Genomic DNA, 15,193 nt, shown 5'->3' on the forward strand with positions numbered 1-15,193 from the left:
GTCAAGATTTTAAAGAATAAATTCAGTCTCTGAAGTTATTTTATCACAAACACTTTGAATATCCCCCCCTTCACAGATCTTTTCTAAAATACTTGAAAATGCTCTGGTTTACTATGCCCCTCGCTTGCCTAGGAAAACCTTTTCCCTGCATTTACACAACGACAAACAAATGCTTTACCAGCTCCACCGAATAGTGTTGAGTCCACCTAGAACTCCCTCTGTTGGCAATGCAAATAACATACAGTCATTTCGCCTACAGGTCCCTCTGAAGACAATTAGAGGAAAAAAAAGTGTTAGAACAATTAATTAGCAGAATTATAACACTTCTAAGCTTTCAGAAGTGGGCAATCCTTCAGGTTATGAAAATTGAATGGCATGGCAAGGTTCTATTTAAGTAGCTGAAATAATTTTAACAGCTTCTTGATTATGAACACCTGAACCCAACAGCTGTGACTCTTCCTAAAATATTTAACTTTATTCATCTTATTTAAATCAGCTTGTTTTTCTAATTATCCTCAGCAGCTAATTGTAAAAAATCAGCAGTTTGATGGTTTAGGATTCAAGTTAAAAAAAAAATCTTTATATAAAAGCTCATTTATTAAACCTCTGTACACAACAACGAACACGTATGTACAGCAATTTTACACGAAGGATGATCTTACAAAAGATACAGTGGTAATTAAAACTGACCCACATAAATAATTTATAAAAATATCTGAAATGGTGAATATAATGCTGGTAATCCCCAATTATTTTCATCCAATTGTCAGGATTTTTGCGTGGGAAATCTTAACGTTACACCTTTTTTAAAAACATTCTGAATATATTAAACTTATCTACAGGATAATTAGCAAAACGTATAAAGTATAGATTATTGTACAAAGGACAAATATTTAAAAAATCACCAATACACCTGAAACTCAAGGACAATAGAAATCTTAGCCAAAGTAACGAACAGCAAACCACAAACTCTTTTTAGAGTTTCATGTATTGGCAAGTAAATTGCTCTTAACAAAACAACAGTCCTGTCACTCCTTAGTGAAAGGATGCAAACTGGGAAAATTCTTCTACATTTTCTGGCTACATCGGTGGTCCTGGTCAATATGGAAGCCCTGCGCTAACTTCGGTTCCAAGGAAGAACGGGGTACAACTGTATTTGTCAAGATTTTCTCCTTTCTGCAAAAGGATGAGGAAGGTCATCTGTGTTTGTAAAACTGGTGGAGAAGGAAGCAGGGATTTGGATATAATGAACCAGAGGAAGACCAGTTACGATTAAGTCTTTTTCTTTTGCTGGTTTCTTGGAGAATTTTTTAACACACTTCTTATTCGGAGATAAACACCTGTTGACTCTGCCATGTTTTCAAATTCAAATGGTGTTATGCCTACAGCAAACTTGCTCATATCAGGAACAAGATTGGAGTTTTTTGCAGATGATTCAATCCTTGTGACCACTTTATCACCGCCTGTATTTTCTCCATCATTCACCTCATGGTTGGGAGCAGGCATGGTGTTATCCAGCAAGCCTTCAGAATCCGTATTATCAGGATTTTCCTTTGAGTTAAGTAAACTATCTCCTGGATGAGAACTAGTTACAGAATGTTCATTTTCTGGTATCTGCTCACCGATGTTGGAAAACTCAGTTTCCACCATAATCACCTTATCAGATGATCTTTCTTCTGCAACAAGATCTACTTCGTTCCTAGAAGGTGAGGATGTAACAGAATTTCCAGTTAAAGGTGTATCAACAGGAATATCAGAGTCACTGTTCGTGCTTTCTGCCTGCTCTAGTGCTGCCCAGATTAATCGCTGCTGTTCCTCTAGCTCTTCCAAGGTCAGAGTATCCTCATCCATGACTGAATCGACTATTTTTGGCTGAGGAATATCACGGGAAGGATTTGAGGGCGCAGCAGTCCTAGGAAGAGGAGGGTGGGTGGGTGCTGAAGATGGAGTTGGTGGAGGTGTTTCCTGTGGTAAAGGAGGAGGAGTTGGCATGGATGGACACCCAGGTGGCAGCGGAGGTTGGAACTGAAAACTGTTTTGAGATCTTTGTGACACTTCCAGATCTAGAAACAGATTGAAAGATGTTTATTAAAACCTGAAATCTGACTAGGACAAGGTTCAACATGCCAATGCTCTGATTAACAAGCAGACTTTTGTCTTCTCACCCTTGGTTTTCAGCTGAGATAGAACAAACTTTTTGAAGGTTTTAATATCCACTATGTTTTTGGGAATTTCAACTCTGCTACCCATTCATGAAAAAAATACTCTAGAATGTATTGAGAACAACCTTATTCCATGCACACGTCTTCACAGGAAATCCAAAAGGAAAGACACAAGTTCCTCCAGCTATTCTAACATTTAAACAACACTCTAAGTCCTCCTGTGAGTTCGACTCATTTTTAAGCAGCCATGACCTTATAACTTCCTGTATTATTTCATCCAAATATTTAAGGATTTGGAAGTCTTCATAACAGAAGTTTCTTTACAGTATACTTGAAGAGACTGGAATTTGTAACTTAACATTTCAATTGCTCTAGCATGCTTGGAACATCCTGCTTGGTATTGGAAGATACGACATTTCTTGTAGAGGCCCAAATGCAGCTACAGCAGGACTCTGCTAGCACGTGCCAGCAGTTACATTAAACCACCACAACAAATATTAACACATTGGTTTCTCTTTATCGACACTGATATTTCAACTCAGAGTAAGTCATTTTGAAAATAAAAAGTGAAACTAAGAAAAAAAATGCAGAATAATTATACCAGAATCTAGGTCCATGTCAGTTGCTGGTACCTCTGAATTTTCTTCTTTTGGTCGTTTTGAATGACGAGAGCTTGACTGAGATGCAGCCCTTTTATTGCTAGATTTTGGACTTGGCTGAAGAGAAATTACCCAGGAAAACAAAATAAATTAGTATTAAATTGTACAAGGTAACATTTCCAGCCGTAAGAACATATTTAAAGCAATTTCATAACTGCACAGTAATTCAGTGACTCAGTGTGTAAAGTAGACATCAAAGTTTGCGAGACAATGCAACTGAACAGAACTGTAATCTCATTCAGGTGCAAGCAGCAAAAGAAGAGATTCTGTATTCCTAACACAGTATTATGACCAAGCTTCCACGTGGACATGTAGATCTTATAAGACCCATCACAACGCAAGTATTGTGCTTCCTTTCGTGGCAGGCTTCGAAATTACTGTTTAATTCCATATAGCATTACGCTTTGGGACTGGGGGCAGAGCATACACCTTAAATCCTTACCTGGCAGTGTTCTGCAGCAGCTAACACTAGGCTAGAGTCACATTAGAGAAGACCTGAGAATGACACAGGACTGGACTACCATGTGTTTTCTCAATTCATGGTAATAACTTTACTGTAAATCATTACTATGGCAAGTAAGCTCTTCACTTATTAGGGAAGTCTGGAACTGAGATTGTTTTTAGGCTGTAAAAATGTATAGCAAACGTTTTGCACAACTGTTTATAAAATATTGCACAATTGGCATCTGCTTATATTAACTGAAATAATGGAATTTGTTCTAAACATGAAGCTCCTTTTTGTTAGAATAGTTAAGCCAAGCATCAGCATTTCACACTTGGCAGTGTCAATAGGAAAGTCCATTCCTTTGTGCAAAAAAAGAAGATATACAGAAGAGATCATAATTAGCTACATTAACTACAAGACTTTTTTTCCAAATAACAAAAAAATATTCACCGCATGAAAATTAGAAAGGTAGTTGGCAAAAACATCCTTCTGTTGAGACGGCTGCATGGGGATGGAACCAAATATCTGCCATTCCTACAGAAAAAAAAAAAAAAAGAGAAATAATGTTGCATATGGTTGGCTAATAAAATGACAGAGAAACACTGAGGCCACTAAATGCAGAAATGTAAAGCTGCAAAAGAAAATGCACAAGTGCTTCTTTTTAATGTATAGGCATTAAAATCAGTTATAAAGTTCACTGCTAAGAATAAGTAATTTTCATATTCCAAGAACATTCCAAAAATTTAGATATATAGAAGGAACAGGCACTTGTAAGGAAAATGGTGAGATGCAGAACACAAAACATTAAAGCTGACTAAAAGCAACTAACGTTACTCAGCAGGTTGTTGATAAGGTACAGGACAGTCACTTACATCTGGGATCCCACTTGGAGTGGATATATTAAAGCCTGGATAGTTTATCAACTTTGAGACATCGTAAGTGATGTGTTTTGCTTGATGAGATCCTTCATCTTCTGTCCCACCATCATCTATAATGAAATATAATTATTACTGATGCTAATTAAGAATGTTACTGAAAAATATCCATGTGATTTAAGAACAGGGTTTTGGTTTTCAGAATGCAAGCACTGATAGAAGGTTTTGTAATCCACAAAGGCAATAACAGCAACCATATCTACCAGATACACACATGAAGCTTCCCCAGAAACCTAACCTGGTATTCATAATACTACTATTTATGTACCATTAGTAGCCTCAAATCTTGCACAGTTTCACAGGAACTCCATGTTCTAATATCAAGGGAAAATTAGAGTGAAATCACAGAATTGACTGGGTTGGAAAAGACCTGAGAGATCATCAAGTCCAACCCTTGGTTCAACTCCAGTCCATTTACTAGATCATGGCACTAAGTGCCATGTCCAATCTCAGTTTAAAAACCTCCAGGGATGGTGAGTCCAGCACCTCCCTGGGCAGCCATTCCAATGCCTGACCACTCTCCCTCAGAATGTCCCTGTTTAGCCAAGCTGGTTGTCTTCCCCGCCGGCTGGCCTTTCAGCACACTGGTATAGCCTGTTCCTGTGCACTCAAAACCTCCATCCTGGTTGGGCGGTCTATAACAGACACCCATGAGGATGTCAGCCTTGTTGGACTTCCCCCTGATTCTGGTCCACAGGCACTCAACCTTGTCACTACTGACCTCAAGTTTACCAGAGTCAAGAGACTCTCTAACATATAAAGCCACCCCTCCACCTCTCCTACCCTGCCTGTCTTTTCTGAAGAGCTTGTAGCCACACATAGCAGCACTCCAGTCACATGAGTCATCCCACCATGTTTCTGTGATGGCAACTCTGTCATAGCTTTCCTGCTGCACGATGGGTTCCAGCACTTTACAAGCACTTCAAGTGGGCTGTTGATTTCACTCTTAATTCAGGCTTTCCATCCTTAGGCTGATCTTTGGAGAGCCCAGTTTCAACCCCTTCCCTGACAGAGAGTCTTGATCTATGTAATCTAATCATTACAGAAGCTTTTTCACTGTCGCAGCACAGCTAGGTGAAAGGGGAGTATTTTTACATGTCTTTAGAAAACTTGATTTACAACTTTCTCACCCTCCCATGAGGAAGAAGAAGGTTTACAAACTGGGTGCATTATTGGCTCCTGAATAGGGTGCAACCAGTGAATAGCCTGCATACCAAAAACTGCATTCCTGCAGCACGTTCCTTACCTTTTCCGTCATAAAGTGCCAGTCCTGAGTGCTCCATTTCAGCCTCCTTGAGCCAGCCTGGAGGATAACCCAGCTGGCGCATGCGATATATAAATGGAGGAAGACTCTTACTTGTGACACCAAGTGCATCCTGAAGTTCCCCACTGAGTTAAGAAAACACAAAACAAAAAGTCCTCCAGTAAAAACCCATAATTGAGTTTTGACAAAAGGAAGTTATGAACATTTTGTTGAATTTTAATCTGTCAAGTTAAAATAACTTAGTTCTAGCTCAAACTATGTTGCCTGTCAATCCCAGACATAACAAATTTAGGTCAAAAGCAGCTTCAATGTTAAAGATAACTTTTAACACTTTCGTTTCTCCATACAAGTGTACATATGCTTAACCATTTTATGAGAATTAATTTTACACTGAGAACGACTTAATCAAACTGTTACTTCTCATTCATGGCCTTAACTGTAGCTATGGGTGGAACTTAATGCAACACTAAATTTACCAATGATTTATTTGGAGATCGCTACAGACACATGATTTTTTAAAACATTTTGAGTAGAGAGAAAAAGAGAGGAAGGGACACTCAAAGCTCAAAATTTTCAGAATCTTGCATGCATTTTTAGCTTCTTAGGAGCATAATAAATTTGCAATTTGAGTAGCCAAAAAGTAAAGTTTGTCTCCCTTCCCTGGCCTAAGTGCCACAAGAAAGGGCAGGACTATTACGCTAGCAATGAGTTTTCACTTGAAAAATATCTGTGTAATTTATCAAACAAAATTTTATCTAGCAAATAAATTCGAACATAATACACCCATAGTTAAGAGTAGCAGATGGACTTATAGAACTCTGGAAAACAGTGGCTGGCAGTCCAAAGGTAGAAAAGGTATTCCAGAAAAGCAGTACAACAGTTAGAGGAAGGAAAAGAGATACCTAATTACTCCTGGTTTAAATTTTCCAAACCTCTCTTCTACTTCTTCTGCATGATAACGCTGCTGAAAATTCTGATTGCTCGCTTCGCCACAAGCTTCCATAAACTCCTTTCTCTTCTCACTTATACGAGCTGCATTTCGTGGCTTAAAGATAATACAATTGGGAAGTTTAGATGTGGACAATTTACAATGTATGAACCTAACTGATACTCCTTGCCCTCAGCATGCTTCATCATTTGCCACAGGGACATGTGATACAACTACAGCTGCAATGAAAACTACACACCAAAAAACCAAGAGTATTTGCACTGGATCGAACAGAGCTCTAAAACACAAGAAAGAGTGTTCAAACTGAAAAGTGTCCCTCCGTAAATTAAAGGAGACATTCAAACCATTGTGCAACAAAATTAATTGATGTTCTGATTTAGTATGTTAGAATTTATAAGTATGAACAGTAAAATCTAATCACAGAATCACAGAATGTTAGGGATTGGAACGGACCTCAAAAGTTCATCCAGTCCAATCCCCCCGCCAGAGCAGGAACACCCAGATGAGGTTACACAGGAAGGTGTCCAGGCAGGTTTTGAATGTCTGCAGAGTAGGAGACTCCACAACCTCCCTGGGCAGCCTGGGCCAGTGTTCTGTCACCCTTACTGAGAAGTTTCTTCTCAAATTTAAGTGGAATCTCTTGTGTTTCAGTTTGAACCCATTACTCCTTGTTCTATCATTGGTTGTCACCAAGAAGAGCCTGGCTCCATCCTCCTGACACTCACCCTTTATATATCTGTAAACATTAATGAGGTCACCCCTCAGCCTCCTCTTCTCCAAGCTGAAGGGATCCAGCTCCCTCAGCCTTTCCTCATAAGGGAGATGCTCCACTCCTTTCAGCATCTTCGTTGCCCTGCGCTGGACTCCCTCCAGCAGTTCCCTGTCCTTCTGGAACTGAGGGGCCCAGAACTGGACACAATATTCCAGGTGTGGTCTCACCAGGGCAGAGTAGAGGGGCAGGAGAACCTCTCTCGACCTACTAATCACCCCCTTCTAATACACCCCAGGATGCCATTGGCCTTCCTGGCCACAAGGGCCCAGTGCTGGCTCATGCTCATCCTGCTGTTCACCAGGACCCCCAGGTCCCTTTCCCCTATACTGCTCTCCAATAGGTCATTCCCCAACTTACACTGGAACCTGGGGTTGTTCCTGCCCAGATGCAGGACTCTACACTTGCCCCTGTTATATTTCATTCAATTTTTCCCTGCCCAACTCTCCAGCCTGTCCAGGTCTCTGGATGTCAGCACAGCCTCTGGCGTGTCAGCCACTCCTCCCACTTGGTGTCATCAGCAAACTTGCTGATAGTACACTCTAATCATCAGAGATAAATTATCATTTGTACATCCTGACCCTAATGCATCTAATTGTTTTTTTTTTTAATGGCGCAGTTACACCAAAACATTTCTTGGAGTGCACCAGTCTTTGGAATACTGATGTAGACTTTACCTTTGGACAGTCTTTCATTTGATGGTCTTCGGAACCACAATTGAAACAGTGCGGTTTTGGCCTGATTAAAAAATGCACAAGAATTAAAATGTGAAAATCATTTGGAAATATTAAATGCACTTCATTATTATAAATCTTGTTGGACTTTCAGACAGAATGAAAAATGTGTGAGCATTGCTTGCTAATTTCACATGCTGTCTTCTGCTTCTCTTAAATTGACTGATTAACGTCAGTCTTCAAAACAGAGTAACAGAATGTTGTGAGTTTTTTTCACAGCCCTAAGTAGAACACAAGAAATGAGAAAAACACAGGCACAACAGTGGGGGAATACATGACAGCAATAACAGGATGTGGAGGAGAAAGAGCTAACTAAAATTACAGAGGAAAAGTTGTACTTCCAGGCAGAAATGGAGCCTTTATATCCCATGTAATAGAGATCTATTTCTCTAGGTAACAGAATAGTCATAGAATAATTCAGACTGGATTTCAGGAGATCTCTAATCTGATCCCTTCATCGAAGCCGGGTCACCTATGAGATCAGAACAAGTTGCTCAGGGCTTTATCCAGTTGGGTCTTGAAAACCTCTAAGGATGGAACTGCGTAACCTCTCTAGTCAACCTGATCCAATAGTTTACTGTCCTCCAGGTGGAAAAGCTTTTCCTTACATCATGCTGCAGATAGAAGAGTATTCACTGAAGGATTTCTGCTTCTGATTAAAGATGTAAACATTTGATTAGATAGAATCAATAAAGTAAAACAAAACCTACATACTAAAGCAAGAATGATGATAGTACACCAGTGCAAGGATGATAAAGCAATCACTAAAAAGGCAAGCAACAGAAGGAACTGAGCATAAACTTCAGAAAGTTTTTACACATTGTTTTAGGTCCTTCCTAAAGAAAGTCAATAAACAAGAAAGACCTTCTGACTGCAAATATCAGCATTTGTTTGCTTCCTTTAAACTCATTGCTCAAGTATGTTAAGGGTTTAGTATACTGGGGAATAAGCACAGTGTACATCTGAACTTTTCAGCTCAAAACTTTATATTTAAGGATAATACAAACCTTTTTGGTTTTACTTGTATTTCTTGTCCATCTAGGGAGAGAATCTGGCTGAAAACTTGCTGATATCTTTAGATTTCAATAAGGAACTGCTACTGGATGAAGCAAAATTTCAATCTTGTTTAAAATATCAGTGAAAACCTAACAGTGCTTTGAATAGAATACTGACTCTACCCAATTAAGCTGTAGATGGGTCCTTGATATGAAGTCTATAGTATAAACTATAAAACTCTATCAACTACAAACCATTCACTATGATGGGCTTATGTTGTTTCTTCCTACCCAATTTATATCCGATAACCTAAAACTACAACCCCCTTGTTTATAGGCAGAAGTTTCAAGCTAGTGATTCTGATATGCTTCACAGCAACCTTATTAGTAACATATTTTGATGAGAGTTTCAAAAATATAACTCACTTCTCAGGTAGGTGGAGATAGGTCCTATCATGCTATTAGTGTGTGCTTTTGGATTGCAGTGTCAGCTGCTCTGCCCGTTTCTCTAAAAATGTTTGAGAAGACAAGAGGGCCGCAAAAGTAAAGGCTAAGAGGTTCAGTAGAGCAGGGAAGCACAGCAGTTTCCAGAATCTAACAGCTGCTTTTAAAAAGAAAAGCAGATGCCAGACATGTTAATTGAGTGCAGTACTTCACGCTCGCAGAATCACAGTCCCTGATACACCATTTCACTCCAAGGTGCTATTTTAGGCTTAATATCATCTACGTGAGCTCTAAAGAAAGATGCAGTGTGTACATTTAAAGAACAATATCAAAGCTAAGCTGGTAGACATGAAAGTTGAGCCACACTTAACTTTGCATTTTAGGAGAAATTCACCTGTTAGGCATGTACCTTCTTCAGCTAGAGGTTAGGAGAGAGTATAAATATCATCTGGAGAACAGGATATCTTAATGCACCTTAACAGAGGCAGCTTTCCCAATTTAAGTTTACAGCACAGTGCATACACAGTCAAAGGTAGGCACAAGAAAACCCAGGTTAGCTGGTTTGTAAATCTGCAATTTTTGTTCGCATACAAGTAATCTTTAAACACTAGCAATGACCTTTATTATAAGCTTGGTAACTAGATATTGCAGGAATTAACTGTGAAAGTGGTTCTTGTCCCGACTCCTTCTGGGGCAGAAGCAATACTGGAAAACTGTGGAGATGAGATTGAGAAAAATGGAGAAATTTCTTGTCTAATTTCTTTTTGTCATGGAAGACTACAATATTAAAACACACTTTTTCCAACATTTCTTTCAACCCAACCTTTCAAATACTGGCTTTAGTAAGCAGTAAAGAACCAACTTTAAAATACATTAGTTAAGAGTATTCAATAATTAAATTTTAATAAAATACTTTCTCTCTGGTTTCCTCATTTAGAAAAACATCACCTTGACGCATAAGTGAGTTTGCCAAGCCCTTTTCTTCTCCAGATAGCAGATTTGATAGAGGGAGAATGCTTATTCATATCTGGAATGAGCTGCCATTCCAAAACTGACTGCAGACTAGCTCAGAAAATTCCTACAGTCACAAGATGTATTTATGGGGATATGGCATTCGCTCCTCGCAAGCACAAGCCTTCTAAAAAATCAACAAGCCAATCTTATCAAAATACATGTATGTCTTGAATAAAGAAGTCATTAATTACTTATTAAAACTTTTCACTTGAAATGACTGATACAGTTCTGATAGAAACGTACAATCTACTAAACAGGAATTGAGTTCAATTTACCGACTGGAATTCTTTGGATTTGACAAACAGAAAAAACCCTTGTTTTAGTAAACAGGATACTTAGGTATTTCCCATCCATCTGTCAGCTGTGGATTCTCATTTAATATAGGCTGTCCCAGTTTATCAAGACAAAAATTGGTAAAATACAGAACACTTCCTACAACCTGTAGAAAAAAAGTCAGAAAATTGTAAGAAATGTGTCAGTATTTAAGTGAGATTGGTAGCACTTCTACAAATTTATGCTGCCTGAAATACTTCCAGGTTTTTTCCCCCACTCTGTTAAGAATTTAACAATAATACATACCCACACCTGTACAAGTATTTTTTCCATTGATATAACCAAAACATGCTGAACTTAACTGCTATTACACTGATAAATGAAATTTAACAAGATCTTATTTTAATGGCAGCGTATATTGGATAGGTAGAATGAAGAGTCAGACCTACCATTGAAGAGTATAGAGTCAAAAACTTACACTAAAAGCTTCTTTAATTTTTTTAACAGAATGTGAGCTCGTTGTTTTATAGTCCTCTTCCAAAAGAACACTGGAGGGCTGACATGAAAAGTGAAAACACAAATAATTAATTTAAAATAACAGTAAAAGGAAGAGCTCCTAAATTACTAGATTAAGTAAAAGGCAATAAATCTTCTATTCGCTCATGGAACAGTAGTTAAACAGGAGAATGGAGATGTCTACATTAGTCATAAAGCTTTTCACAGTATGACACGGCTCAATTCTAATGTTTTCTTTGACGAGAAATATGCTGCATAAGAACATCTTTATTCTTATCACAAAACTTAAGAGAAAGATGGAGAGAAACCTGCCATTGCCCTTTCTAATTCAAAGTGAACGCTAGAAAGTGGTTGTTAAGTAAAACTCAAAATTCTAAACTAACAGAAGAAAGTGGAAGTTTCCAGCTGCTGTTGTTCATCTGGACTCATATGTACTAAAAGTTGGGCCAAATACATTGGATACATTAAGTCTGTATCTTACAACCTTTTCTTGATTATTTAAGCCAACTTATTACTTTGCTTTTACTAAAATTTCAATAGAAACAATTTCAAAGAAGCGTTTTCATGGGCAGAAAGGATATTTTTTTTGTCCCGGTCCTCTCGTTTTGGAACAAATAGTTATATAACATCTGTTCGATAGGTAATTGATCTGCAAATTAAGCAGGAAAAGCCATCTAGAATTCACCTATTTAGCAGTGTAATATTTCAATATTCCCACTACAAAGATGCAAGCGAAGGAGCAGCTAAAAACAATTTGATTTTAAAGTACCTGTGGCTTAACATTGATGTGTGTTGTTTCTTCTTCACATCTCTTCTGCTCCTCATATTTCTGAACTAAATTAAAAACAAAATCTTCAATTTCTTGATGATACCGCCTATAACAAAGTAAAGAAGTATACAGATACAAAGAAATTAGAAAGACTGAAATACATGTCAAACGTCCATTTTCAAAGTATTTATCATTTACTACTTCTTAAGAACTCAGAAAAGGGACAATCTAGTTCACTCTATTCCCTTGTCCAAATCGTTGATGAATATATTGAATAATATAGGCCCCAGCACTGACCCCTGAGGCACTGCACTAGATTCAGGCCTCTAACTGGATTCTGCCCCATTGACCACGACTCTCTGGCTTCTTCCCTTCAGCCAGTTCGCAGTCCACCTCACTACCTGGTCATCCAGACCGCACTCCCTCAGTTTAGCTGTAAGGATGCTGTGGGAGATTGTGGGAGACATGATCTACATGACATGACGTGGACGTGATCTTAACTCAACGGCAGGGAAAATTTAATTTAGTCTATTTGCCCACAACACTCATGATACTCCAACTGCTATTCAGACTGACTCCAAGTTGCTGGAAGTCACACTTAATTTCATGATAAAAACAGATACTACTAATGAAAGCAACAGAGCTCCTACCATATCGCTCATTATCCTTTCTCCCCTTCAAGCTTACAAGTTCATGTTATTAAATAAAACATTCTTTCGGCAAACACAAACATATCCCAATAAACAATTGAAAAAGTCCCACTTCCTGTCAAGATTGCTCTTCCTTGGAAAGTACTTACTTAGAAATTACATTGTTCATAAATAAAATCTGTAACAGAGGTCCATCAAATTTGGAGCTGTCCACTGAAATTCCACTAGAAAAACAGAACAGAGACACAATTGCTACCGTTATTAACTTTACTGTAAATATTCTTTATCCATTTTATCACAGCAAAGAGTCTGTAGTCCACAGAAAGAGGAAGGTTTGGCCAATACGAGTCCTGTTGTTTTAAGAAGTTCCTGTTCACTTAAACAGAAATCATTCTCGTCCAAGCAAAGCAGTTTGTCTGGTGTGAGGAAGAAAGAAAATGAAAGAGAACACAACAGTACAGAAGTTTTCTTCTAACTGTGGTAAACTGCTATAAGCCCTTATAAATAATATCTCTTATTCATTCAACCATTTAAATGTACTTGTTCTCACTGCTGAACTTTGCAAAAACCTGTTTTCCTAAAGGCCACATAAGTCTCATGGACACACACACACACATAAATAAACCTACAGCAATGCAAACTAAATTCTAAATACTCAAGTGTAAAAGACCATTCATGAATGATAACGGCATTTTGAAAGTGCAACATCTGAGCAGGGATGGGGCTGTAGAAACCAGGTTTCTAAAAGATGTGGCAGACATTGTTACCTCAGGCAGCTGTTATCTTGGACAAACTCTATTTCAAACACATATAGGTCATACAAAGTGTTTTAAGTCAGCATTAACATACCTAGGACGAGTCAAAATATTCAGCTTCCTTTTAAGTTCCTGATGTTAGCTTATTGTTAAGGAATGTTACTTTCTTCAGATGACACAGACTCTTAATTAAAGGATCAAAACAAAAAGGAAAAAAACCTAACAAGAATTCCACAGAATAACAAACATAGTTTCAGAGTTTCCTCTTCACTGCACAGAGGATTACTTACTAATCCACCTGTTGCTAAAGAAACACAATAAAATAATCATAAAAAATTTAAAATATATAAATTTAAAACTCCAATACACCACCAAAACAGATGAAAGAGGACTAGCTGTGACAATCCAAATGGTGTAATTCATTACATGCACTAAGGTTGAATCGTCACATTTATAATATTTTATTTTAAAATACCTACAATCATCACAAAAAGTCAACAGTAAGACATAAACACTTGTAAATAGAAAACAAAACTATAAAAAAACACTTCAGATTCCACTCTGCTACAATATCTAACCCAAAACTCGTTTAGGGAACCAGTCCAAATATAACAGTCTAAGATTGTTTCTAGGTATGTTAAAATGGATTTTCAAAGTGAACGTACAGCTATTTTCCTTAGAAAAACAGAACGAAGGAGTCGAGCGTCAAGTGTTTTAACAGTCACCTCAGCAATTCAGAACTCAACCACCTCCTTTGCCAACTGGAACGAAACTGACACGGACCCGGCCATTCTAAGAATGAGAGCTATCCGTGAAAACTTCCTCTGAAGTGACAGAAGCCAGAAAAAAAGAGCCACCGCCCCGAAACGCTGGCTCGCAGCTCCCGGGGAGAGGAGCCGCCGGGGAGAGGCTGCCCCGCCAGCCCAGCTCGGCTCGCAGCGCCCGGCAGGCCGCGCCAGGGCCCCGGCTGCACAGAGAGGCCACAGGGCCCGGCCTCACAGAGGGACCTGGGTGGCGGGAAAGGCCGGAGCCGTCAAGGCTGGCCCGGAAGGGAACCGGCGGCAGGAGCGGGGCCCACTCTCCCCCCCGCGCCTTCCCCGGAGCAGGCCCTGCCTCTCCCGTCAGGATATTCTCCGCCCGGAGCCGCCGCACCGTCTCCTCACGGTCCTGCAGCCGCGCGTACAGCTCCTCCAGAGCTTTCTCGGGTCCCTCCTCCTCCTCTTCCCCTTCGAAGCCGAGGCGAGGCGGTGGGGGCGGCCCGTCCTCTTCCTCGAGCTGCTCGAAGAGCTCGCGGTCCCCAAAATCCACCTCAGCCGCCATCTTAAGCTGCAGCAGGAAGGGAGGGGCTGGAGGGGCGGGGGAGCTGCCGCGAGGGCAAAGGGCAGGAGGAGCCGCCGCTCTCAGCGGGAAGCGCCGGGCGAGCGGGCCCGTGTCCCCTTGTGGTGGCGGAGGACCACAACTCCCAGCATGCAATGGGCGCAGCCCGCCGCGGCGGCGCCCGGCCACGGCCGCTATGCCTGCTGGGAGTTGTAGTCCGCACTCTGCGGGCGGGCGCGGTGCGTGTCGGGCTCTCAGCAGCGCAAGGCACGCTGGGAGCTGCAGTTCTGTGGAGAAGGGTCCCCAAAATGGGAGGCGGCAGCTTTACCCCCTGCAACCACCTGCTGCGTTGGTACCTGCCTCACCCAGGGCTTTGAATCCCCCTCTCTTCACTAAAATTTACAAGTATCAACGTGACCCAAAACAAGAAAAACAAAACCTCAACATCCGAGTTGTGCCGTACACTGCAAATCTTATTTTAGAATATATCCTACTTCAAAATCTTCCAAATAAGCAAAAGAACAAAGTGAAACAAACACTCCT

The 15,193-nt window shown here is 39.9% G+C and overlaps 1 protein-coding gene across 3 annotated transcripts; it reads right to left on the bottom strand.

The window, feature by feature from the left end:
- Window positions 1-578: 578 nt before the first annotated feature.
- ZCCHC8 (zinc finger CCHC-type containing 8) lies at window positions 579-14,780 on the bottom strand. 3 transcript variants are annotated; one of them, XM_065851516.2, is made up of 14 exons: window positions 14,462-14,780; window positions 13,428-13,468; window positions 12,728-12,802; window positions 11,929-12,034; window positions 11,122-11,199; window positions 10,706-10,809; window positions 8,925-8,990; window positions 7,861-7,921; window positions 6,368-6,510; window positions 5,448-5,590; window positions 4,139-4,254; window positions 3,717-3,800; window positions 2,764-2,878; window positions 579-2,063 (listed from the first exon to the last, which is right to left on the bottom strand). In XM_065851516.2, exons 1-14 carry the CDS (start codon window positions 14,651-14,653, stop codon window positions 1,273-1,275), a joined length of 2,115 nt encoding a protein of 704 aa, XP_065707588.1. In that variant the 5' UTR covers window positions 14,654-14,780; the 3' UTR covers window positions 579-1,272. The 3 variants fall into 3 exon arrangements, with proteins under 3 accessions (XP_065707588.1, XP_071672016.1, XP_071672017.1); XM_071815915.1 differs by lacking the exons at window positions 13,428-13,468; window positions 14,462-14,780 and adding an exon at window positions 13,999-14,446; XM_071815916.1 differs by lacking the exons at window positions 8,925-8,990; window positions 11,122-11,199; window positions 11,929-12,034; ... (1 more) ...; window positions 13,428-13,468; window positions 14,462-14,780 and having other exon boundaries at window positions 10,646-10,784.
- Between the last annotated feature and the right edge of the window lie 413 nt (window positions 14,781-15,193).

This window comes from Patagioenas fasciata, chromosome 17, assembly GCF_037038585.1.
Source record: "Patagioenas fasciata isolate bPatFas1 chromosome 17, bPatFas1.hap1, whole genome shotgun sequence".
NCBI lineage: Eukaryota > Metazoa > Chordata > Aves > Columbiformes > Columbidae > Patagioenas > Patagioenas fasciata.

Excerpts from the sequence above, each read along its gene's own strand:
- ZCCHC8 (XM_065851516.2), bottom strand. The coding sequence starts at position 14,653 with ATGGCGGCTGAGGTGGATTTTGGGGACCGCGAGCTCTTCGAGCAGCTC. Across the intron at positions 7,922-8,924 it reads ATACAAGTAAAACCAAAAAG|GCCAAAACCGCACTGTTTCA; the intron begins GTTTGTATTATC and ends TTTTTTAATCAG. Across the intron at positions 2,879-3,716 it reads ACCTTTCTAATTTTCATGCG|CCAAGTCCAAAATCTAGCAA; the intron begins GTGAATATTTTT and ends ATTTCTCTTCAG.